The sequence below is a fragment of the Lipotes vexillifer genome, unplaced genomic scaffold (genome assembly GCF_000442215.2).
Source record: "Lipotes vexillifer unplaced genomic scaffold, Lipotes_vexillifer_v1.1 scaffold97, whole genome shotgun sequence".
Lineage (NCBI taxonomy): Eukaryota > Metazoa > Chordata > Mammalia > Artiodactyla > Lipotidae > Lipotes > Lipotes vexillifer.
The window spans coordinates 1197533-1222349 of NW_006775688.1; the positions used below are offsets into that span (position 1 = coordinate 1197533).

General features: G+C 40.7%; 1 protein-coding gene and 1 non-coding gene across 5 annotated transcripts in view; one reads left to right on the top strand and one right to left on the bottom strand.

Annotated features, from left to right (window-relative positions):
- Positions 1–24817, top strand: part of RGL1 (ral guanine nucleotide dissociation stimulator like 1) — a 292140-nt gene that overhangs the window by 170869 nt on the left and 96454 nt on the right. For all 4 annotated transcript variants that reach the window (XM_007450147.1, XM_007450149.1, XM_007450148.1 and 1 more), the window contains one exon: positions 22708–22916. In XM_007450147.1, the coding sequence (XP_007450209.1) occupies positions 22708–22916 (209 nt within the window). The remainder of the gene's footprint in view (positions 1–22707; positions 22917–24817) is intronic.
- Positions 17235–17307, bottom strand: TRNAG-UCC (transfer RNA glycine (anticodon UCC)). Its single transcript has one exon. It is a non-coding gene; the product is annotated as a tRNA-Gly (tRNA).

A 24817-nucleotide genomic window follows, 5' to 3' on the forward strand; every position in this document is an offset into this window, starting at 1 on the left:
AGCCACAGAGAGAGGCGGAGATAAGGCTCCAAAAATGAACTTTATGGGGTTGCTTGGGCCTTGTATTTATTCTGACAGTTGTAAAAATTCTTTCGGGCTGACCCATTTTTCCTTTCTTAATTAAAAAAAAAAAAATCTGGCAGGCAAGAGTAAGAAATGTAAAACATGTGACTAATGCTTCAGCTTTTTCTCCTGGAGCCAGATTCTTTAAAATTATACCTTAGACATGCTTGATGTTTTAAAAACAATTGCCCACAAAAGCCACCAAACATTTGTTTCCGAAACTTGTAGACTTAGATGGCATTCATTTTCAGTAAAGAGTCCAAAACACAATATTTAGGAGTTATTGAACTGAAATCTTCTTTGGAGATTTTGCTCTGGTGAATCAGATTACCCTAGGAACTGGCAGAGGGCCAGGCAGCCTTTCGCCTCTTTTGCTTGAGTATTTCCAGTCCTGTTGGTAGTTACCCAGAATCTTTGAGGGGAGTTAGACGAAATGATCTCCAAGATCCCTTGTAGATGGAAAGTACTATGATGTCGGTGATGTACGGGATTGGCAAGCAGGAGCTGTGTTTATGTTGACCTCTTCTTGTTCTGTACCCATCACAAATAATTCACTCTTTCTTTCATTGATTCACTTATTCATTCAAATTTGACTCCTGCTATGTGCCCAGCACTGTTCTTGGTCTCTGTAGGCAGCTCATAGAATTTTTGAGCACTTTTATTACAGTGGATTTGAGGGCCTCCAAAGTTCAGTTCCAGTCTCTCCCTCTCTAGTGTTATTTCCTGTGGCTCACTTTTACGTATTCCACACTTTAACCTAACTATGCTACTTTCCTGTCCCAGGGTCTTTTTCCCCAACTGTTGCCTCTGTCTGAAATGTCCCCCTTCCCCCTAACCTCCTGTGCAAATCCCAGCCATCACCCAAATTCCAGCTCACATGCCATTTCTTTCACAAATCCACTTCGGTTTCCCAAATGGTGGTAAATTATCCTTTTCTGAGTTCTGTAGCACTTTGTACTTCTCTTGCGATTCACATGTAATCGTATTAGGTTGAACCGTATGAGATTGCCATATTAATAAGTTAAAAATGGTTGAATACTGGCAATTTTATATTCTTTTTAATATTAGTGTTCATGTGTGGAACTTAAATTAGGTCTCTTTACACATGTACTACACTCATGACTCATGTTTACCTAAGATTCCTTGGTCTTTTTAATTTTTGTAATATTAATTTTTATGAAACTAAGTCTCATTTAGCCTGTACTTGGAGAGTTGATTTTAAAAAGGTCTAGTTGTAGAAAATATTGATTTTTATTAAATCTAATTTTATTAGTCTTAGGTAATATTCCCGGTTTTTGTTGTTGTTGTTGTTTTGGGGTTTTTTTTTTGCGGTACGCGGGCCTCTCACTGTTGTGGCCTCTCCCGTTGCGGAGCACAGGCTCTGGACGCGCAGGCTCAGCGGCCATGGCTCACGGGCACAGCCGCTCTGCGGCATGTGGGATCTTCCTGGACCGGGGCACGAACCCGTGTCCCCTGCATCGGCAGGCGGACTCTCAACCACGGCGCCATCAGGGAAGCCCAATATTCCTGGTTTTAAAAAAAGTCTTCTGAAATTCTGATTCCATAAGTCAACGTACCAGATATAACTTTCAATTCAGTTTAATAAGGTTCTATATAATTGTCTGCTTCATTTGTTAAAATGATTTAATCAACATGGCCAAAGACAAAACTCTGTTATATTATTAGAGACATTCCCTGCTCCTAGCCGTACTCACTAGTTGACATTGCTTTACCATTCAGCATTCCCTGACTACAGTGAGTCCCCTACATACGAATGAGTTCAGTTCGGAGAGCACATTCGTAGTCCAATTTGTTCATAAGTCCAACAGAGGTAGCCTGGGTACCCAACTAACACAATTGGCTATGTACTGCTGCTTTTATGCTTGCTTCCAGACATCCTGGGCTTGAAATAAAGGTACTGTACTACTGTACACTCTACAGTAATGTACAGTAAAGTACACAAAAGTACAGCCACTTGTAGAGGATGCACACAAGTGACAATGTACACCAGCCACGTGAACTAACTTACCTGATTGGGTGTTCACATCTTTGAAAGCTCGCAACTTGAAGGTTCGTATGTAGGGGACTTACTGTATTTGACTGGAATACAACTCTTCAACCGTTGAACCCCTAGGGCTCTATCAGATCCATAAAGATAAAGAAGATGTGGCAAATATATACAATGGAATATTACTCAGCCATAAAAAGAAACGGAATTGAGTTATTTGTAGTGAGGTGGATGGACCTAGAGTCTGTCATACAGAGTGAAGTAAGTCAGAGGAAGAAAAACAAATACCGTATGCTAACAAATATATATGGAATCTAAAAAAAAAAAAAAAAAAAAGGTCATGAAGAACCTAGGGGCAGGACAGGAATAAAGACACAGACCTACTAGAGAATGGACTTGAGGACACGGGGAGGAGGAAGGGTAAACTGGGACAAAGTGAGAGAGTGGCATGGACATACATACACTACCAAATGTAAAACTGATAGCTAGTGGGAAGCAGCCGTATAGCACAGGGAGATCAGCTCAGTGCTTTGTGACCACCTAGAAGGGTGGGATAGGGAAGGTGGGAGGGAGGGAGGGAGGCACAAGAGGGAGGGGATATGGGGATATATGTATATGTATAGCTGATTCACTTTGTTGTAAAGCAGAAACTAACACACCATTGTAAAGCAATTATACTCCAATAAAGATGTTTAAAAAAAAAGATCTAAGGAGAGAGTTGGTGGAATGGGTTTTTTGAATGTGTGAGACATCTGTCATGTCTGTAGTACTCCTTTTTTCTTGTCTAGGGTCAGAATAGGATGGAAAGTTAGTTTGATCTGATTTGTTTTTCTCAGTGATTTCATGTTAGCTCCAAGTGTTCATTGCTTACAAACCATCTGGGATATTGGCGAAAGCGGTTTGTAGGCAACTCAGTCCATTGTTTCTAGTCCACCTTAAATTCCTGTCTGAAAATCGCTGTTTTCTTGTTGCCAGGCTTCAGACACTTGTATGATTCTCTGCTTCTGTGAAGATTCCATTCATCAATATTATGATCACATCTTCTGGTTCTTTCAGTGCCCTTCAGGCTATTTCTCTGGCTCCAGAGACATGAAGTCACTTAAAGGGCTAAGAGCCTTCTTAATATTGCCTTCTCTATCTTGGGCTCTAGTTTCCTCTTCATCATGCTGGTCCTGCCCTTTTTCCAGTTTGAAGATCATTTTCCTTGATATTGAAGATAGAAGCTTAAGGGGAGTGTAGTAGTTCTCTTTTCTCTCTTATCAGTTAACATTACCCCACCTATCAGCAACGAGCTGCTCCCTGCCTCATTTTGCTCCTAATATAGCTGAAGAGACCTCTTTAACTTGACCTTCACATATTCATAAGACTCAGTTCGTTATGACTGTTAACTTCCGTGTTACCATGCTTTTAGACCCTAAGTATATAGCCTTAATTATGGGGCCTTCTTTCTGCCTCTAATAACTTGAGAGGGCTTCCCTGGAGGCGCAGTGGTTAAGAATCTGCCTGCCAATGCAGGGGACACAGGTTCGAGCCCCGGTCCAGGAAGATCCCAGATGCCGCGGAGCAGCTAAGCCCGTGTGCCACAACTACTGAGTCTGTGCTCTAGAGCCCGCGAGCCACAGCTACTGAAGCCCTCGTGCTTAGAGCCTGTGCTCTGCAACAAGACAAGCCACTGCAATGAGAAGCCTGCGCACCGCAACAAAGAGTAGCCCCCGCTCGCCGCAACTAGAGAAAACCTGCGCGCAGCAACGAAGACCCAACGCAGACAAAAATAAATAAATAAAAAATAAATAAAAATTTAAAATAATTTGGGAAACCTGTACAACCTCCTTGATTTCTTAAAACTTTTATTTCGTATTTGGAATATTTGTCCTACCTTTCTTGAATCCTCTTTCCTGTAACAGGAGGTTTATGCTAATTTTATTTTTAAAATTTTTTATTGGAGTACGGTTGATTTACAGTGTTGTGTTACTTTCTGCAGTACAGCAAAGTGAAGCAGTTATACATACACATATATCCACTCTTTTTTAGATTCTTTTCCCATGTAGGTCATTACAGAGTAGAGTAGAGCTCCCTGTGCTATACAGTAGGTCCTTATTAGTTATCTATTTTATGTATAGTAGTGTGAATATGTTAATCCCAATCTCCCAACTTATCCCTAAAAAACAGTGTTTTCCTAACGTTTGGGATTCTGTCTGACACCTGTAGGAGAACATAATCACTTTCTCCCAAGGTTCCTGTAAATTCTGCAGCAGTAACTCTTTGTTAGTGATCACAATTACGTCTTCAAATTATTGTTTTCATTCCCTCCTATCAGCAGAGCAGATAAAAACCCAGAAGAAAGCATCAGCAGCTGTTTCCCTGGTGACCGCAGTGCGGAGTCAAAGATGAGTCTAAGATTTTCGGTGTAGTTGAGCTGAGAGGATAGTGATGCCATTGGCAGAAATGGGATTTTGGGAGGAAGAGCTTCTTTGTGGTGCTGATGGGAAGGGGGTGCCATGACCATTTTAATTTTAGACGTAGCGCGCTGGAGAAGTTTTCCAGTTAGAAGAGGTTTGGGATTAGAGGAATACATTTGGGTATCACTCACTCAGCGGCGAATGAAGCAGTAAGAATGGACGATACGGAAAATAGAACACGGGTGAGGGCCTTGGGTGATGTCATATTCAGGAGGCAAGAAGGCAGAGAGCAGCTGGTCTAGGAGTCAGGAGGAGTGTAGCTGGAGCAGTAAGGGGGAGAAGCAGGCTAGTTCATTAGCGCAGGGGACAGCGGCGCCGAAGTTAGAGGCTTAGGTACTCTAGAAAACAAGTAGAGTAACACTCTCTCAGTTTTGGTTATTTCAGCTTTCCAGAGCATACTTAAAAACTGAAAGTTATTGAAAAAAATTCTCTGAGTAGCCCAAATAGCTCTCACCCCGTAGGAAAGGCCATCATTCTTAATATACACCACGTTAATTCCTAATACATAACAAAGTTGGTTATTTATGTATAGTCATAATGGATATGGCAAACTGGAAGAGAGTGGGGCTTTTAGAGGTAGACATGCTCATAATAACAGACATGGACCATCCAGTGGAAGGCTGCGTTCATATGTCACTGTCTCAGTGAGACCTATACTCTTAGCCACTCAAATTGCAGCCCTCCCCCACCCTGGAACTCACCGACCTCCATTTCAGCTTCACCCTCCTTGCCACTTTACTACTGTGTAAGGTACTGTTTTTGTTTTGTAATTGACAGACAGATTGATTGCCTCTCTTCTGCATTGGAAGGTGAGTTCCAAGAGGACGTGGGTTTTGGTCCTTTCTTCCCCAGAGTCTAGAACAGTAGCTCGCAGACAGAAGACGCAATGAATATTTATTTGTTGAATAAATGAATGTGAGAAAGTGATGATGATTAGATAGCAGGCATTGAACTGTATGGGATCATTTCGCTTTGGACTAAGCACTGCTCTCTGTCATTGTCTCTGGGGGACACATGTACAATCCCTTGTAGCATTGGTGGCTCATGGAGCTCTGAATGAAGGTTTAAATCATGCTCAGGATATTCTACTTCTGAAGGCAGAAGAACAGAGACATTTCCATCGAATTAATAAAGCTTTTAGAATGTTGCTGTTTAAAAGGTTCCTCACTGAGAAAACAGCTCTTTCTAGGTTGAACATTAAATTTCCCCATGAAGGATCACTGTTACATGATTTAAATTGTACTGGTTTGTTAAAACTTTGATTTTTTCCTTGGCCTCGTTTGCACCCTGAACAGCTTCCTTCCAGGGCTACTGGAAGGAAATGTTAGAGGTACTGCCTCCTTCCTTCCCAGTCTCAGAAGGTGTGGAATTAGTTAGGTGCTGGAGCTACAGAGAAGTATGTGGTGGCTAAACTTACAAATGAATAAATTAGAAACCCTCACTGGTTTTGCCTCCACACCGACTACTGCTTTCTTATATGACATCTTGTGCCTCTCGTGCCTTTTTGACAAAATGAATCAATACAGTTGGCCCCCTGTATCCACGGATTCCCCACCTGCAGATGCAACTGTGGCTAGAAAATGCTCGGGAAAAAAAACTTCAGAAAGTTCCAAAAAGCAGAACTTGAATTTGCCACTTCGGCAACTATCTACATAGCATTTACGTTGTTATTACAACTATTTAAATAGTATTTACGTTGTATTAACTATTATATGTAATCTAGAGATGATTTAAAGTATATGGGGATGTGTGTGGGTTGTGTGACAGTACTGCACCATCTTATGTAAGGGACTTGAGCATCTGTGGACTTTGTCATTCTCAAGGGTCCTGGAACCAATCACCCGCGGATACCTACCGAGGGACGACTTTATGTGCTTCCAACTAAGTGCTAGGTGTCCGTCAGATTACATAAGTATATTTGAAAAATGCTACATTTCTCCCCAGTTAGAGCTACAAAGCATAGCTCTTCAGTTCAGTTCCAGCCTGGCCACCTTCTACCTCTTCCAGGACAGTTACCTTCTAGTCCCTACAGAAACATTTTTTTTCTTATTCCCCTCTTTCTTGGTTTACTTTGGACACAACAGCTGTGTACACAATTTCCCTGGTTCAGTATAATTTAAGTTTTTTAACCTTACAAGTTATAGAGGTGACTCAGGAGAGCTTTTTCATGTGATGGGAAAGTCCCCCCACTTTAATTAGAGTGCCCAGGCAGTATGGAGTTATGTAATAGGTATTCATGCAGCTCCATTCGTTACATAACGTAATGGTCGCTCACAACCAGATACTTAAATCCATCTCGCATTCAGAACCATTGTGCCTACTTGCAGAGACAGTGCTTTCTTTGTTTGCACCAAATAAGCAGCTAGTGATTATTAGCTTAGCTATTAAGTTAAATCACATTCCTGGAAAGGGAAATGTTGCAGCTTTTTTTTTTCTTTTAAATGGGAGAGGAGAATGCATTTTTGAAAATCCAAACATACAATTACTACTGGCAACATGACCATTACACCTGTTTGACAAGAGAAGTTTATGTTCTGTTCGATTAAGACAGTTATAATTTCCCAGAGCCCCGTGACCTCTGTCGTGTTCATACGAAATCTAAATATTTATGTTCAAGTGGTTTTGGCGACTTGGAACAGCTATGTCGTAATTTGTCTACGGTGGCGTCTTCCCCCCGCCCCCAGTACCCCATAGAGGGAATTTTGACTTGCTGTTGAGTATAGGGCCTGAGAGTTGGTGATTCATTCACAGAACCTGACGTGAAGTCAGTCGGCTCTCACTATTTGACGTGTGTGGCATGAGGGGCAGAGGGCAGTACATGGGGGACCTTCCATGAGCACCTGGGGGGTCCGACCTGCTGGAGCCACGTGGCACTGCTCCTTGAACGTGGCTTTGGAGTCTGAAGGGTCCGGGCTGGACTCTGGCCTCTGTCAATTTCTAGGAATGTGACTGGGTCAGTTGCTTACCCCCTTGAGCCTTCAGTGTCCTCATCTATAAATTGGGATTATTGTGAGAATCAAATGAGATTGTGTATATACAGGCGCTTTGAATATTAGGGCCACACAAACGCAAGATAACATTATTCCCAATGTGAGCGTTTCTAGTCAGAAATGGACTTGTATAGTAACACTGATTAACTTAGGCGTTCTTTTACTCTGATCTGCTCCTGTCAGGAACAAGTCAAAGTAAGTGTATGCTTCTGCTCTGAATAAAACTAGTATCAGTTGATGACTATGGAGAAAGAATAAAATCGGTCCCTTGCTATAGGTAAGGGAGAAAGGGAGCTGGAGAGGAGAATGGTACCACCAAAATTTTAGAAGAGGGAACACTCATGCCCAAGTAAAAGCAGAGAAGTTTACTTCAATCCTGGTTTATTTCACTTGGTGATCATTGGAATTCCTCTGGCATTATTACTGTGTTTCTTAATCATTAATGTTTATTATAATAATCTAGGACTAACTGCTGATTTCCCAGTTACAGGGACCTGCATTTTGTAGGTTGGAGGTTGGCTCCATGAATCTGCTTTTGACAAGTACCTCAGGTGATTCTGATGCAAGTGGATCACATTCCACATTTTGAGAAACCTTTGCATTCTTTAGTAGTCTTTCAATTGAATCCTTTCTTATTTCCTTCAGTTCATTCTTCTTGTAGATCCATGTTATATTTGATCATGGTATACCTCCTTGCTTAAAATCTTTTAGTGGCTTCCCATTCTTCTCCTGGCTAAGCTTGTCTCCTGCCACCCTACCTACCCTGGCTCCCTCTCCTTTGGCCACGTCAGCTTCTCTTTATCCTGCAGGATGCCAGGTTTCTTTCCTCCTTCAGGGCATTTGCATGCAGTTCCTTCACCTGAAATGTCCTCTCTCTCACCCTTTGCCTGGTGAACACCTGCTGATTATTCTGATCTCTGTTTCCTCTGGGAAACTTTCCCTGATCACCAGGACACAGTCTGATCCCTTTACCTTATGTTCTTTTAGCACCTTTTTATGGAGAGCTGTGATCTCTCTTGGCATTAGATAGTTAATTGTTAAATTATCTGTTTAGTATTTGTCTTCTGTGCTTGAATGTTGGCTTCATGCAGATAGAGACCATGTCTGTGTTCACTTCTGTACCTGCAGTGTCTTATAATGTAGCAACTTAAGCATAGTAAAAGCTCACTAAATATTTCGGAATAAATGAATGAATGAAAGTAGGATTTGTGGTAAAGCTGCAGTCCTCTAGACCTCCACTGAAGAGGGTTTAATGCTTGGGATAGCAAGTTAGCCTTGTTATAAGGTGGAAAGCACCCTTACTTAGCATTCTAGAATGCGACGTTAGAGCACTTATTTGTTTCAGTAATACAAACTTACTATAAATTCAGGGACCTCAAACAGCGTTCTTAGTGTTCAAGGCTTAGAACCTGGCACAGAAGAAAGGGGACGTTAAAAGGCTTCAAATAAACTCCTTACTTACTTTATACCATGTCTTTCATGCAGAAGGTATTGGAAGCTTCTTGGTAGTCCAACACCTCATAAGTAAACTTGTAGTGTATTTACACTTACGTTATGTAGCTGGTTGATTAGCTTGTGTATTCATTTCCTCAGATACTCCCAGTTGGAGCTGCAAGAAGTCAAAACAAGAGCATATTCCCACTCTTTGTTTTCAAAGCAAGAAACTGGTTCAGTGGCATTTACATCTGACAGAACAGTGAGGACAGTGTCAGCCTCAGAGAACGAGAGATCCTTGTGATGTGTAGTTTGATTCAGGGACTCGATCTTGATGGGAAAAGAATTCTGGAGAAAAAAACCCCCATGACTTCAGTAATTTTTATAATCATGATAACCAAGTATGGAATTAATGGAGACTCAAAAAAAGCTCCAAATAGTCATTTTGAGAATTCACTGTAGTTCTCAACTGCTGTGAAGAGATAGAAACAGTTAACTTTGTTTACCTAAGATTTTTTAGTTCCGAGGAGAGTTTGGCATTCTTCGATAGATCTATGGAGTATAATCAGCCTTTCATTTAGATTTTTAAATGATTTGCCATTTAATTACAACATTAATTTGTTTTTCACTCATTACAGCAAACATTTACTGAGCACTTGTTGTGTGTTAGACATTATTCTATACCCCAGGGATATAGTAGCGAACAAGATATATAAGAGCTCTGCTGTTGCAGAATTTACAGACAGCAAACATGCAAACAAGTCAGGGCTATAAGGCAGTTAACCTAGATGACATGATCTGGCCTGGCCGGGGAAGATGGGTAGTGGGACACCGGAGGGATGGTCCAGGTGGTGTATCTGAGGAGATACCACTTGATCAAAAGCAGTGAATGAGGGGAAGGACCCACCAGGAGAAAATCAGGCTGAGCAGCGTGTTAGGCAGAAGGAACAAACACAAAAAAATCCTTAGGTGTGAATGAGCTTGCTGTGTTTGAAGAACCAAAAGAAGACTGGTATGGCTGGGGCTTAGAGGGGGAGGGAGTTGATTTTGGTGGTGGAGTCAAGGAGGTAGGCAGGAAGGGCCTGTGGGCCATGGTAGAGTCTGCATATTATTCCAAGTGTCATGGGAAGCCAGCGAGAGGCTTTAAGCAGGGGAGTGACATGATCTGATTTGTGTCTTTAAAAGATTACTAGGGATGCCATAAAAACAATTTGAAAGGGTATTTACCTTAGCAGTCCAACTCAGAGGTGATGAGCGAGCATTGTATATACTTTTATTGTATATGGACAGACTTTTCTTGTGTGTATGTACATATTTTTTTATTTGACTGAATTTAGAAGGATCAAGAAAAATGTTACGTAGGGAACATAGTATCATTAGATAGATTTGTTAGATGAAAAACTCATTTTTATCTTAAAAACATTTATTTAATATTCTTGAAGTGCTTATTGATGTGGTTATAGGCTAATTTCTGGAGCTATAAATATTCATATGACTACACTTTGCCTTTAACAATTTTATGGTCTAGCGGAGGATGCCTGTCAGTAAACAAATGCTTACAACATACTATGGAAAGTGTGTTTGGCTATTATGAATGAAGCTGCTATAAATGTTTCTGTCCCTGTCTTTCGGTGGGCATAATACTCGTATCTTTTAGGAATGGAATTGCTGAGTCATAGGATAGGCATGTTTAGCTTTGGCAGGTACTTGGACTTTATTCTGAAACTAGGATTTGTGCTTTAGAAAGATGATTTTAGCAAGACTAGAGGCAAGTGAAACAATTTAAGTGCTTGTTATACATACCCAGTTAAGAAATGAGGTCTAAATTAGGGTAAGACAGTGAGGATGGGGGAGAGGAACAGAATGGAGACATATTTAGGGGATGGGACAGGTTGGATTTTGGAAGTGATGGGGAGATAAGTCGGGAATAAAGATGATTTGTAGGTTTATGACTTGGATCATTAACGAAGTCAGAAGCTAGAGAAGGGGTGAGATTTTAGAGGAATAAAATGAGAGTTTCTTTTTGTACACGTTGAGTTAGAGTTCCTTATGGATTATCCAGGTGGATGTGTAGTAATTGGAAATTCATGTCTAGAATTTAGAAGGAAAGTAAGAACTGGAGTTAAAGATTTGGGAGTTAGTATAATATTTGTGTTAGGTGAAACGGGGGGCGGGGGCAGTGCGTAGTATGTATGGAATGGCCAGAAAGAGAGTATAGACTAAGAAGGAAAGAGGCTTGAGGTTGGGAATGTTTCCATACTGATGGTAAGTGAAGGACCACGAACTAGTGACCCCCCTGTAGTATCACAGGAGACCCTTGAAGGAGATGAAATAGAATTCTGGTTAAGTGTGACTGTGGGTCCATACCACTTGGACTTGAATCCTGGCTTTGGCCACTTTTTAGCTGTGTGCCCTGGGACAAGTCACTTAGCCTCTCTGGGCCTCACTTTTCTGTAAAATATCTGTAAAATGGGGATAAGAAATTTATCTGCTCTCTAAGGTTATTATGGGACACATAGAAAGCGCTTAGAGTTATTGATTGTTGTTGTTGAGGAGGTGATGTTTGTAAGCACAAGGCGCAGACGGTACCAGGCGGGAATCCACGGTGCTGGTTCTGCAGGAAGCATTTCCACGGGATCGACAACCAAGTGGAGGAGTAATGAGGGCAGAAGTAAACTCTGTAGGCCCATGTAATACCTTCCCTTCTTGTGGGAGAACCCATTGAATTTCATAAGATAAACACACAAGAAAGATCACTTGGTTTGCTTGAAAGCATCTCGGGCCATTGAATAAGTATCAATAATACCTTAGTTTACTATGTAGTTCTTTTATCTCAAGCGGTTCAAAGCTTATCCCACATTTTTTGGGAATCATCCATGCAACATCAAGGTGAGTAAAGGAAGGTAAAAGTAAAACTGTTCCCACTTTACAAATGAGGAAACTAAGACTAAGAGAGGCCACACAACTTTGTCTAAGCTTGATATTGGTTAATCACCTTCTCCTTTATTCCATCAATAAACCTTACCCATCTTTGGTTTTTGCATTGTCAAGCACAGTATTTCTCAAAGGGTAATCAGTAGATCTTCTGCATTTAAAATAATCTGGGATGCTGGCTAAAATGCAGATCCCTTGGCTTTATTTTAGGTCTACTGATCAGAATCTCTGGAATATGGACTCAGGAATCTGATTTTACCCAGCATCTCAAGTGATCCTCTTGAAAACTGCTTAGTGTGTTCAAGGAAACAGACAAATTCCAAAATGTACATTGTTTTTCGTGACATCTTTTACCAAAAAGATCTTAAAATATCTTATATTCAGAAACTCAAACTACTATAACTAAAACTTTAGAAGCTTTTCTGAACCTACGGTCTTTATGAAGTTGAGTAGTGCCTTTGGTTAAAAATAAAACTGATTCGATCTATACAAATGAATGACGCAGTCCATTGGTCTGTTACCAGAGCATGGCTGGAGGTGTCACAGAGAAGCTATGGCTGAGGACTGTATATATTTACTTTAATGTGGCCAGTGGTTCCATCTCCAATTACTATTTACAGTTATATAGCATTGATTAGAAAGAGTCGCTCTCTTTATAGTCATAGCTTCTATCTGTTTGCGTGTCATGGTAAAATCAGCCATATCTCTCTATGATATTCCTTGCGGAGTAGCTTTAAACTCTCAGGACCGGGTAATTTGAAGACTCTGACTCTAGGGAATGGGCTTCATAAGACCAAGCCCAGATCCAGTCGTGACAGCTCATCCATCTGCTTTCTTCTCCTTTAGCTGTAGAGGAAGGGGACTTATCTGTGCAAGTCAACGTCTTGCTGGGTTCTCCGTTGTTACCTTGGCTTTCAGCAGTCACATAGTAAGAACTCAACAAATAGATGTTGAATGAATGGATCCTCTCAAGTGTACTTAGGAAATAACAAAAGCAATTAAATTAGAAAGAGTTATTCTAGCTCACTGCTGAGACAAACAGAGGGCACTAACAAGTATTTGAAGATTAATTGACCTGAAACTAGAAAAAGAATCTAGTTCCATGCCTTCCTTATGAAGGCGTGGAAGTTGAAGCTCAGGGTTGCAAGAGACCTTTATCCCCATCAGTGCTGAAATTCTCTCTGTAAGGTCGCTGCTTATTTACCTGGCATTTATTTAATATATTAAATATTCACTGATGTTGAGCTCTACACATCTTTCCTTCCATCCCATTAAATGAAAAAATTCACATTCATATAACCTCTACTGTTAAGTTTTTAGAGTGTAGTCTTTCATTTCTTTTGTAGATTCCCTTAGCCCCTCACTTGGGTTCTTTGCGTAATGGGAGCTCTTTTAATACTCTTTTCACTAACTGACATCAAGAGTGGGTCATGAGCCATGGGAATGATGAGCGTGTTATTAGGAAGATAAATATTTTCTTTACAACTGACATGCCTACTTTTTTACATATATTCTTGACACATTAAAGTCTAGTGGACAAAATGGTTCTCTTTTCAAAAGTTTCTGTCTGCTTGGGGAAATTGGATCTGTGTTTTTGCCAGGTATCAATTCTCTCTATCCTCTGCCCTCTCCTCTATCTATTTTTATTAAGTGTCAGCGCCACTTTGTCTGGCTATATCACATAACCAATCATATTGTCATTTTGCTTTCATTTTCCTTTCTTTCTAAAAATGTAAGGCAATTGTCTCATGGCTAGAGAGATTTATAAAAACTAGCAGGTAGGAAAACTAATTAATAATCTGGAAATTAGATTATTAATAAGTGCCCCGGCAACCCCCAGGGATCCTACACTGTGTTATCCAGTAACTTCTCATGCAACTTACTGACCTTTTTCTCCTGGCATCTTTTGGAGCCCTTGAGTGAAGTCATTCATCTTTCTTGGACTTAATTTACCCATTTAAGAAACCACAATAATGAAGGGGAAGTTTCATTTTCCTCCAAAGAGGGTGTTAACACAAAAACGGTATTTTTTTTTTTTTTAATCTTTAGGTGTTAAAGATCTCAGTCAATGTCAGGAAGTAAGAGGGATAATGCCAGAGAATATTTGATGTCATAAGACCTAATTTTGGTGAAAGTAATTGGGGTAGGGGAAAGAAAGTGAAAAGAAAAGGATTTTAGTATGACATACAATATTTTCTTTTACCTGTAGAATCCTGAATAGTTCTTGTAACCGTTCAACGTGCTTTCAGATCTATTATCTAATTTTATCTCTTTCTTAAAACAGTCCTATGAAGTATGGAGATTCTAGTCTTAGGTGTACAAATAAGGAGACTGAATACCCAATACCGTGTCACTTTGCGTTGTTTTTTTTTTTTTTTTTTTTTTTTTTTTTTTTTTGCGGTACGCGGGCCTCTCACTGTTGTGGCCTCTCCCGTTGTGGAGCGCAGGCTCCGGACGCGCAGGCTCAGCGGCCATGGCTCACGGGCCCAGCCGCTCCGTGGCATGTGGGGTCTTCCCGGACCGGGGCACGAACCCGTGTCCCCAGCATCGGCGGGCGGACTCTCAACCACTGCGCCACCAGGGAAGCCCTCACTTTGCGTTTTAATGCAACACGCTGTAGTAGAAAGACAGGGCTAGTTTTATATCCTGACTCTGTCAGTTATGCTAATTGGCTGGCTAACTGGGTGAGACAGCTCACTTCTCCAAACCTCAGTGTCCTCAAGTCAAGTAAGAATAATTCCTATACCCAAGGATTGTTACAGGGATTCAGCATCTAACCCATAAAGGCTCAATAAATATCTGTTAACCCTCTCTTCCTTTTTATTCAGGGCATAAGGATGATTTTCTTAGAATTAATTTGCAGCTTATGAATAGGAGAACCTATTTTTAAAGAAGTCAGTTTACTTCAGTGTATCTTTCAGAGAGAGGTACTCAAGATAAACTAAATCGGTCTTCATACTTTGCCCTAGATTGGATCACCTGATAGGATGCTTGAAAGTTCTACAAGCCCGTGCATGATCTCGGAATACTACCTGTGCCAAATGCAGCGCTGAGGGTGGAGTGCTTGCCAGGGACTCTGTGTCCCAGAGCTTTGTGGGAACTGTAAAGTGCAACTGTACATTTGAATTCATAAGCTCACATAGGCTTGAAAGATTCATTTTTAGAGCAGAAAAGGAGCAAGCTGGATAGTCATTCCTCGAATTCTGAAACCCAGGGGAATAATGATTTTGCTGGCATTTTGATAATGGGGCTTGATTTTTATGCTTGTATCATAATAGGTGATAATAATAGTGGGAACTGAATGTTTACTTTGCTTAAAACTGAATTTATCCCATAGGAAAGTGGGGAGGATAAGAGATTCCTTAATGTGGTGTGCAGAAGAATCAAGCTAATGATTCAGTTAGGAAACATCAGGCAACTGCCACCCTCTGCTCCCGCAAAGACTGGTGAAGGAACACTTTACATCTCAACAGGAGATGAAGCCCCGTGGAACTGTCGGTGGGATTTATGGAGGGCTGGGAAAGTTGCTGGGCTGTGAGGAAGCCTTTCCATTCAAAGCAGGCTTCATTCACAGAGAATATTAGGTCCCACAGAAGCTCACTACTCCCTGCTGACCTTTTCAGACAGAGGTTGGCTCGGTTGCACAAAAACAGAATGAGTTCCAGAAAGCCAGGGCGCCTGTTAACCTATGACCTCAGCATAGGAAGACCTTGGGCATTTGAGGTCTGAATGTGTGAGACACGAGGGAGCTGTGAATTTTGCAAGTTCACTCTGGACACTAAAAACCCCGTGTGACAATTTGTGATGTAATTTGGCACGTGCAGCGGTGACTATTTTAGTTCAAACCTCCCTCCCCCCATAACTGTAAATCCTTGAACTTCTCAAAATAACATAGGATTTCTTCATTTTGCAAAGCCAATGACCGAGACATTGAAACTTTAAGTTATTGCCCTAGGTACCATAGTAAATTGGCCTCAGAGATAGAAAGGGAAGCCGTTTAATCATCTTAATCATTAACGTTCTGAGTTTCAAGCAGCAGGGTAGCATATAAAAGTGAAATCATTTTATTTGAAAAACATAGTCAGCAAACTCCCTTAAATCCGCTTAATTTTTGAATCTGCCTCCTTAGAGACTCCTTAAATCCTTAAAGGAGGAGGACCAGAATGCCAGCAGTAGGGGTTTGTGTGAGAAAAGATCCAGTCTGTTATGGGTTAACACCGCGCGGAACAGATTCACAGCCAGGAGGACGACCATTTTTTAGGAGATGGAAAACACAGCTTCCTGTTTCCCCTTGGAGAGTTCCTGGACTCTTTGGGATGATCTAGGAAACTCTGCTGAGACAGGATGGCGGAAGGGACTGGGATTTCTGTCTGACAAAACACTGGCCCTTGTTTGTTATTACAGCTCTCTTAGTATTTTCCTGAGGATGAAGCGTACTCATCGTAGAAATCTGGCCACATTCTAACGTGTGTGGCTTCAAGAAAGTCAGCTCTTGGGTGCTTTAAGAGCACGTTAATTTGTCAGGCACATGTTCCCCTGCCTCTTCTCCTTTTTTCTTAGTCCAGAGGCATAATTTTCTATCTTCTTTGAGATCAAAGGTCATGGTGACAACACACATGCCTTAACTGGCGCGGACACCGAAAGAGAAAAATATTCTACCAGTGTGAAGTCTCTCCTGAATTTGCTATTGGCATAATCTGAGGGGGACTTCTAGGCAGTGGTGTGCTGATAAATCAACTCTCCAGACCCAAAGCCCCGATTTGTAGCCAGTTTGCCAATTTCCATGGTGTAGATATTTCCACCATGGCCAGATTCACAATACCAACATGATGTCATGGAACATAGGATTGAGGAATGTCTACAGTCAGCTCTTGCAAGTGGGACGGGCTGGCTCCAGCATGCTGCTGGCTAGACCTCGATATGCTTGTGTAATTAGGTGGAAGGTGCATATGTTGGCATCTATATGAATCTGGCAGTGAAGATTACTCCTGGATTCTCTGTCCAGAAGTGCTGCCACAGACCAGGTGAGTGTAGATTTGCCATATGTGCAGGTGCTTCTTCTGGTGCTTGACATCTTTGCTCTTGGAACCCTCTTAATTTGGGTATTCTTCTAGATGCCATCCTCTGCCCTCTAGTCCTTTTTTCTGTTCACTCTGCCTGGAGGGTGAAGCTGTTTTAATTGATGTGACTTCTATGTATTTCCGTCTTAGACCTATCCCCCAGCTTTTGGATTCTGACTGCCTGTTGGACGGTACCATTGAAGAATCCCAAAGTTACTTCAAATTTTACATTTCTTTCCCGCCCCCCCTTTTTTTTGGCCGTGCTGTGCGACATGTGGGATCTTAGTTCCCCAACCTGGGCTCGAACCAGTGCCCCCTGCAGTGGAAGTGCAGAGTCCTAACCACTGGACCGCCAGGGAATTCCCAAGTTTTACATGACTAAAGTGGAATTCAGTGCCTCTGCCTCACAAGAATCTGGCGTCTCTTTCTCAGTTTTCTTTCATGTGGGTGGTACCCTTATCTTTCCAGTCACTTTCAGATGCTGCCTCTATGTAGAGTCGCTCCTGGTTCTTCCATGGTATCTGCCTATCTGTCCACCATTTTACTCATATTGCATTATAACGGTTTCTTTGTGTCTGTTTCCTCCTTCAGACTGAACATCCTGGGTGTCTGAACTGCATGCTATTTACCTTTGTATCTCTACTGTCTTGCACAGTGCCTGGCACATAGTACCGTTTGGTTAATGTGTGCCTGAATAAGTAGATGAATGAGTGAGAGATCCATTCCGTACCCTTTGTATGCACTTAGCAGCGAATTGGCAGACTTAGGAAATAAAAATACAGGATGCCAGGTTAATTTGGAAATTCAGATAAACAACAAATTATTTTTCAGTATGAGTAGGTCCTAAATACTGCATGAGACATACTTAACGCTCCCAAATTACTCATTTATTATTTTTCTGAAATTAAAATTTAGCTGGGCATCCTCGCAACCCTAACCTAGCAAAAGAAGTTAGTTGACACTCAAGAGTAGAAGTTCACATGATGCAGAAGCTCACACTGAGCTTGACATCACATGCCTTAAGTTTCGTATAGACTATGCCTTACATCTCTGAATGTCCCACGTGTAAATAGATCTCTATACTCAGATGCACTGGCCTCTCCATAACGTTCTGCTTTGTGCCATTACATACACATATTTTTTCTTTGCATGGCAAGGACATATAATCTCTACGTATTTGGGCAATATGGACAAATGATCAGAGTTTGTGAGTCATCTCACAGCATTTCCTATACTGTGGTGGTTTCTTATTGTTTCTGGGTGGTGGTTACAGAGCATTTGAATAGATGTTACAAAATGGACCCTTGGTGTTCTGGGATGAGCGTACAGAGAGCAATGTGCTATTCTTAAAGTTCTGTAAAACCTTGGCTCTGGGTTTTAGATTTTCTCAGGGAGTTATGTGTGACTGGAAGGGTGCTCACTATTTACGTTTCTGCTCAAGCCAGGCTGCCTGAGAACTGATGTACTGAAGATTAAGCATGGCTTGGAGAAGGGCTTCATACTGTCTCCAGTCTAATGAGGTTGTTTACTTAACACGTTCCCTGTTAAGGTATCAGATGACTAAAGGATTATATTGATTGAAGACAATTTTTTTAAAATTAGAAACACCCAAGTTGTGAACAGTTTACGTTTTAGAAGGCGAGAGAGTATATTTCTCAATGACTGGAAACACGGTTGAAACATGGCACATTTCATCTCTCACATTCTCTTTCTCTTGTTCCCCTTATGTCAAAATTAGTAATTATGGAAATTCCATGGCTAGGGCAGTTGGGCAGGGTTTTAGATATTTACCCCATAGGAGTCAGACATGTTCTCTTAGGAAAAGCTGAATTCTAATGGCAGAAGGATTGGCCAAAAAAACAATTATGAAACATTCTTGTGGCCTCAGTATCATGATCTTGTCAGTAAAGCGATGGTCTCTGATTAAATCCAGATTGAGCTGTTTCCTGTTAGCGTGCTAACCCAGAGGGCATGCTCAGCTCTCCATGTCTTGCTCTCTAAGTCTGGGTTTTTAAACACTTGTCTGCCAAGGCTCTCCCCACCGCCTCTCCCAACTATTCTTTTAAACTAGAATTTAAAGGTATTGAGATATTACAAACAAAAACAGACCCTAAAGTCTCTTAAGGGTCATGGAGCTATTGAATATTTTGCTGCAAAAATGAAACTACAATTTTAGCTTCTCCATTCTAACCATAGGCGTGGTGTATTTTTGTGTGTTTCACTTTTGTATAATTTTATTTCAATTCCAGTAACAAGCAGATAATTGCAGAATTTTTATTTCATAAAAATGTACTTTATCTGAATGTTGGTAAATTAAAACTCATCTTTGAAAGTCTGGCCTTCCCCCTGCTATAGCAAAGAGATATTAGGGTACTTAGCAAATGTGCAGAAAATGAGAGTAAGCAAGTGCGCTGCCATCTTAAATTGCCCTGTTAATTTTTGTGAGAATGACTTTAGGCATCAGAGCAATTCCTGTCCTTCATTTTATGATATTGCCATTGATGCTCACCTGTTGCAATGAGAGAATGAGTTTTAAAATCTAAATATTCAGAATATTCTATTAGCCATTCTGTTAGCTCAATCATGGTTCTTCCTAATGTACAGATAAAAACACTGAGGAACGGAAACCATTAAAGGGACTTACGGGGATCAAGCATGCATACTGAGATTTTTTTCAGAGTAAAAGGAGGAGTGGAGGGAGGCGACTGGGTTAATGAGTAACGTGATTCCATTCCCAAGGGAGAAACTTGGCTTCCTGCCAAATCTGCTTTCTGGCAGGAAAAGGGACCCACTTCATCAGGGTCTTTGACAAGCATTTTTCTCTGTGTTTGAATTTTTGGCGACATCACTGCTTAGGGAAAAAATCAGTTCTTTTAAATAGTTATTACTTCTAATAAGAAAAGATTTAAAGTGGAATTTGCATTGTGAGTAAAATAAGAATCATCAAATTATAAAATTGGTGAGGGAACCCTGACATTGTCACAAGGTAAGGAAACTTGATTTAGGATTAGAGCTCGAATATCTGTAGAAACTTAGAAGCCATTCCTTTTGTTGTTGTTAACATTTGAAATTGAGGTATATTTTTTAACTACTACTTTTTAATATTATCAGACTGATCATCATTTTGGCCAGATCTTTTCAGGTGACAAAGTAAAAAACACAAAATATCCCTAAATTTTGGTAGCAAGAAAGAGATCAAAGGAACATAGGTTTTTTTTTTTTTACATTAATTTTTATTGGAGTGTAGTTGCTTTACAAGGTTGTGTTAGTTTCTTGCTGTACAGCAAAGCGAATCAGTCATACGTATACATATATACACCTGATTTTAGATTTCCTTCCCATTTAGGTCACCACAGAGCACTGAGTAGAGTTCCCTGTGCTATATAGTAGGTTATCATTAGTTATCTATTTTGTACATGGTAGTGTATGTATGTCAGTCCCAATCTCCCAGTCATCCCATCCCCCTCTTTCCCCCTTGGTAACCGTAAGTTTGGAACATAGATGTTCGAAGATAAAAATTAACACTTTATTTTATAGTGTCTTGATTTTTCTTTTTTTAAGTAAAAAGTGGCATATGTGAATTAAGTTTGAAATGCATCACAGTGACTTACTAAGCTAACATTTTCCAAAGTATGTTCATTCTGATGTTCTGCAAGATGCTCTGAGACTAAAGGGAAATCCATTAGAAAATGTCATATACCATATCCTTCTTTTGGAGTTTCATACCATGTTAACATGTTAAAAACTTTAAGCAATTCTACAACAAAGAAGTATATTGGACTTTGTTTAACTCTATAGTTTCCAAACTTGACTGCAGGACCTTTTGTTTTGGAACTAGTGTTTTACAGCACACACTTAGGACAACGCTGTACCAAGTAATTAAAAACATAATTAGACTTTGAAACCATATATATTCTTCATTTGTTGTTTCTAGTTAAAGTTAACTGAAGCTCCTGGAAGACAGATGGATACTATTAGGCCTATTCTAAAACTACATACAGTGTGATAAAGAATGATTGTAAGGCCATGATCTGAGTCAACAGGCCTAAGAGGCCTAAAGAAACATTTGGTATTTTGACTGAACCAGAACTCTTTCCTTGGTAAAGTAAAAGTATCTTTCAGAAGTTAAATAAAGAAATCAAGTCATCCCCCGCATATGCTGGAGTCTTAATATTAACTCCTGCTAGCAGTTAGCTGTGGTGACATTAAGCTATTCTAAGCCCCTTCTAAAAGTGATGGCCTTTGCTTTGGTCTTACAGAAGGCGATCTTGCCTGCTAATTTCCTTCCTGTGGTTTAACTTTTGACAGGCCAGGTGAAGAAATGGCAAACATGTGACTTAATAAGCACAATAGCATCATTTAGAGGTTCAGTTCTCTCTTTTTTGCCCCTTTTCTTTAATTTTCACACGTCTGATGATTTCAATTTAGGAAAATCTGATATAAAACAATTCACACTTAAAATTCAGAGACATAGGGCTTCCCTGGTGGCGCAGTGGTTGAGAGTCCGCCTGCCGATGCAGGGGATGCGGGTTCGTGCCCCGGTCAGGGAAGATCCCACATGCCGCGGAGCGGCTGGGCCCGTGAGCCATGGCTGCTGGGCCTGCGCGTCCGGAGGCCACAAGAGTGAGAGGCCCGCGTACCGCAAAAAAAAAAAAAAAAAAAAAAAAAAAAATTCAGAGACATCGCGTGGTGATTGTTTGCATCACTTAGAATGATTATTTGCTTAGAAAAAGTTCCTCTCTGTAGGACATCTTCCCCTATGCCTATGAAGGACAGGTTAAACTTTGAAAGTCACGTCGCTGTATAATTTGTTAGGCACAGGTTTATTGTAGAATGTAAGGCACACCTGTATTTTTCTTCAGTTTATTTCACTTCCCTCATGCTCAGTTTTGAAGCTTTACAGATATTATCACTAATCAGTTCTTTAGTATTATGGTTTATGTCTCCAAAGTGCAGTTATACCTACCAATACTCTTCACAGCTTCATTCTCATGTGATAGCTAATTTTCAGACGGAAACGTCTTCTCTTGTACATTGCAAGTCTCCAGACGGCGGGGGTCACGCACCCACCTACCCTTTCCATTACTCGTCAGAGATTAGCCGAGTTCTGCTCCGTACAAACACTTCTCAGCCAACTCTGTTGATTGCCAGTGATACTGAATCAGAAAGTCTATTGCCTCCCATGAACTAAAGAACATCAGATTGCGGTCAGATCTCCCTAGATGTCTGTGGAGAACATATTCGTCCCATGGCTGATTTTTTCCAGCTATCAGCGTGATGTCATCTGGCTCACACAAATCTAAAAATTTAACAATCCGCTCTCCAAAGCCAGCGCGATCGGTTCCGGCACACCACTGTAGGAGCTGTCTTCGAGAATGAGTTTGAAAACTTACCGTGGAACGATACAAAGGGAGTGATGGATCAAGATTTGCTAAACTTGATCCTGGGGGTCATGGAAAGCATTCTCGACAGAATACGCCAGCAACCTAGTTCTTGATAGGGAAGTAAGTAGAAGCACATGTAACCTCTATGAAGTAATACCTCTCCTTCTAGAGAGGAAGGGAACGCGCATGCCACCCCTACACGCCCCCGCCCGCCCATCCTGCTCTACTGCACTCCCAGGTGAGAGGATTGCCTTCCTTGACTTCCTGTAGGGGAATTAAGAGTAAAGGGAAAACATGCTTCCACTACTTCAGTGTTTCCAGTTTTACCTTTAGGGAGTCATTCCTCCTGATCAAAATCATGAATTTATTGTACAGGTTGAAGGCGACCAGCTGCCTCCGGGGCATACAGTCAGTCAGTATGAGACGTGTAAGATCAGGACCATAAAAGCTGGCACGTTGGAGAAGCTCGTGGAGAACCTGCTGACAGCTTTTGGGGACAATGACTTTACCTACATCAGCATCTTCCTGTCAACGTACAGAGGCTTTGCCTCCACGAAAGAAGTGCTGGAGCTGCTGCTGGACAGGTAAGAATCTGAAGGGGTGTGAGAGGCGACAGAAAGGTCAGGCTGTTTGCAGAGCGAAGGCGTGAGGTTCTGAATCGCCTGCACTTGGTATGCTGAGAGAGAGACGCGTGAGGAAGGGTTACCTGGAAGGAAGGACCTTTGGAACAAAGGGCATGGAGATAATTCAGGAGCTTCCTCACGGTCCATTTCTGGTAAAAGTATCTCACAAAAACACCTATAAAAGAGTTAGGAGTACCTATCATAAAGGTAGATTCAATTGTTTATAGATTTCAGTTATCATTTGCCACTCTAAAATTTTCTCCATGTTTTCATAATTTTCTAACTTAGTCAGTTAACCAGGAATCTTATTGGGTTGTTGTGAGAATTAAAAGTGCTAAATGTACTATTAACAATCACCATGTATTGGCTGCTTTCCAGGTATGCACAGACATATCGTCCTTGATCTATGTTGTTAAGTCATATGTTACATAGAACAAATAGAGCAGTGTGCATTATAATTCACACATTGATAATTGATAGCTGTATTTCCCCCCATTATTTTTGTTTTATTTATATAATTAAGCTTGGTCTTTTTTTTTTTTTTTTTTTGCTGTACGCGGGCCTCTCACTGTTGTGGCCTCTCCCGTTGCGGAGCACAGGCTCCGGACGCGCAGGCTCAGCGGCCATGGCTCACGGGCCCAGCCGCTCCGCGGCATGTGGGATCTTCCCGGACCGGGGCACGAACCCGTGTCCCCGGCATCGGCAGACGGACGCTCAACCACTGCGCCACCAGGGAAGCCCTAAGCTTGATCTTTTAAAAATTATTATTAAATTGACTTGGTATTGGGAAGAAGAAAACTGTCAGCTAAACGATTGCTTTAGAATCATGAGAGTCCTCATCCACATCCTTGTATTCTGGGGTTTCCTGCATAAGGAAGGAAGGAAGGAAGGAAGGAAGATAGGGTGTTCTGTTTGACTTAGTGAGTATTGATTTTTAACTAGATTTTTTAATTTTGAAAGTAATAGATGCTCGTGTGAAAAATTCTTATACCATAGAAGGGTATAAAGAGAAACGTTAATGTTTTCTCATATTACTACTTTTTCCTAAATAACATTTATTAGGTTTTTTAAAATACGTGGAAGTAGGAAGAAAAAAAATAGACACAGACTGTAACCTAATTAGGCAGGTAACACATATTAACATTTTAAAAATAGAAGTAATCCATGTATATAAAGTTCAAACAATTCAGAAAATTATGAAAAAAAAAAAGAAAGAAAAAATTTCTATTTCCCCAAGTCCCATTTCCAGTCCCATTCTTCCTGGATAATAACTGTAAATTATTCCTTCTGTATTATTCCCAAGTTTTTCTGGGTGTATAGAAATGTGTGTTTATATATTTATGTATGATATTTATCATATATATTACGATATAAATAGAAATCATAGTACACAGTGTGTTCTGCACCTTGCTTTTTTCGCTTATCTTTATCTTGGAGATTTTTTTACTCAGTAAGTTCTTCAACATAGGTAAAGGGCTTAGAACAGTGGCTGGCATAGTGAAAGCTCAAGAAATGTAAGTTACTGTTATTTTAAAGTCAGCACATATAGATAGGTTTACTGTATTCTTTTTAGTGGCTTTACAGTACTTATTGAATGGAATACTCTATGGATGGACGGTTAAGCTCTCTCCAGTTTGATTTGTTTTTAAACTTTTAAACAATGCTGCAAAGAGTGTCTTTGAGTATATATTTCCTAAGTATTTGTTGAGAACTCTATAGGATAATTTCATAGAAGAGCAACTGATGGGTCAAAACATATAAGCATTTTAAAATGTGAAAGATGTTGCTAGACTGCCCTCCAGAAAGCTGTACCAACCACTCTCCTGTCCATAGAAAATGAGAGTGTTCCTTTGCTTTCCCTA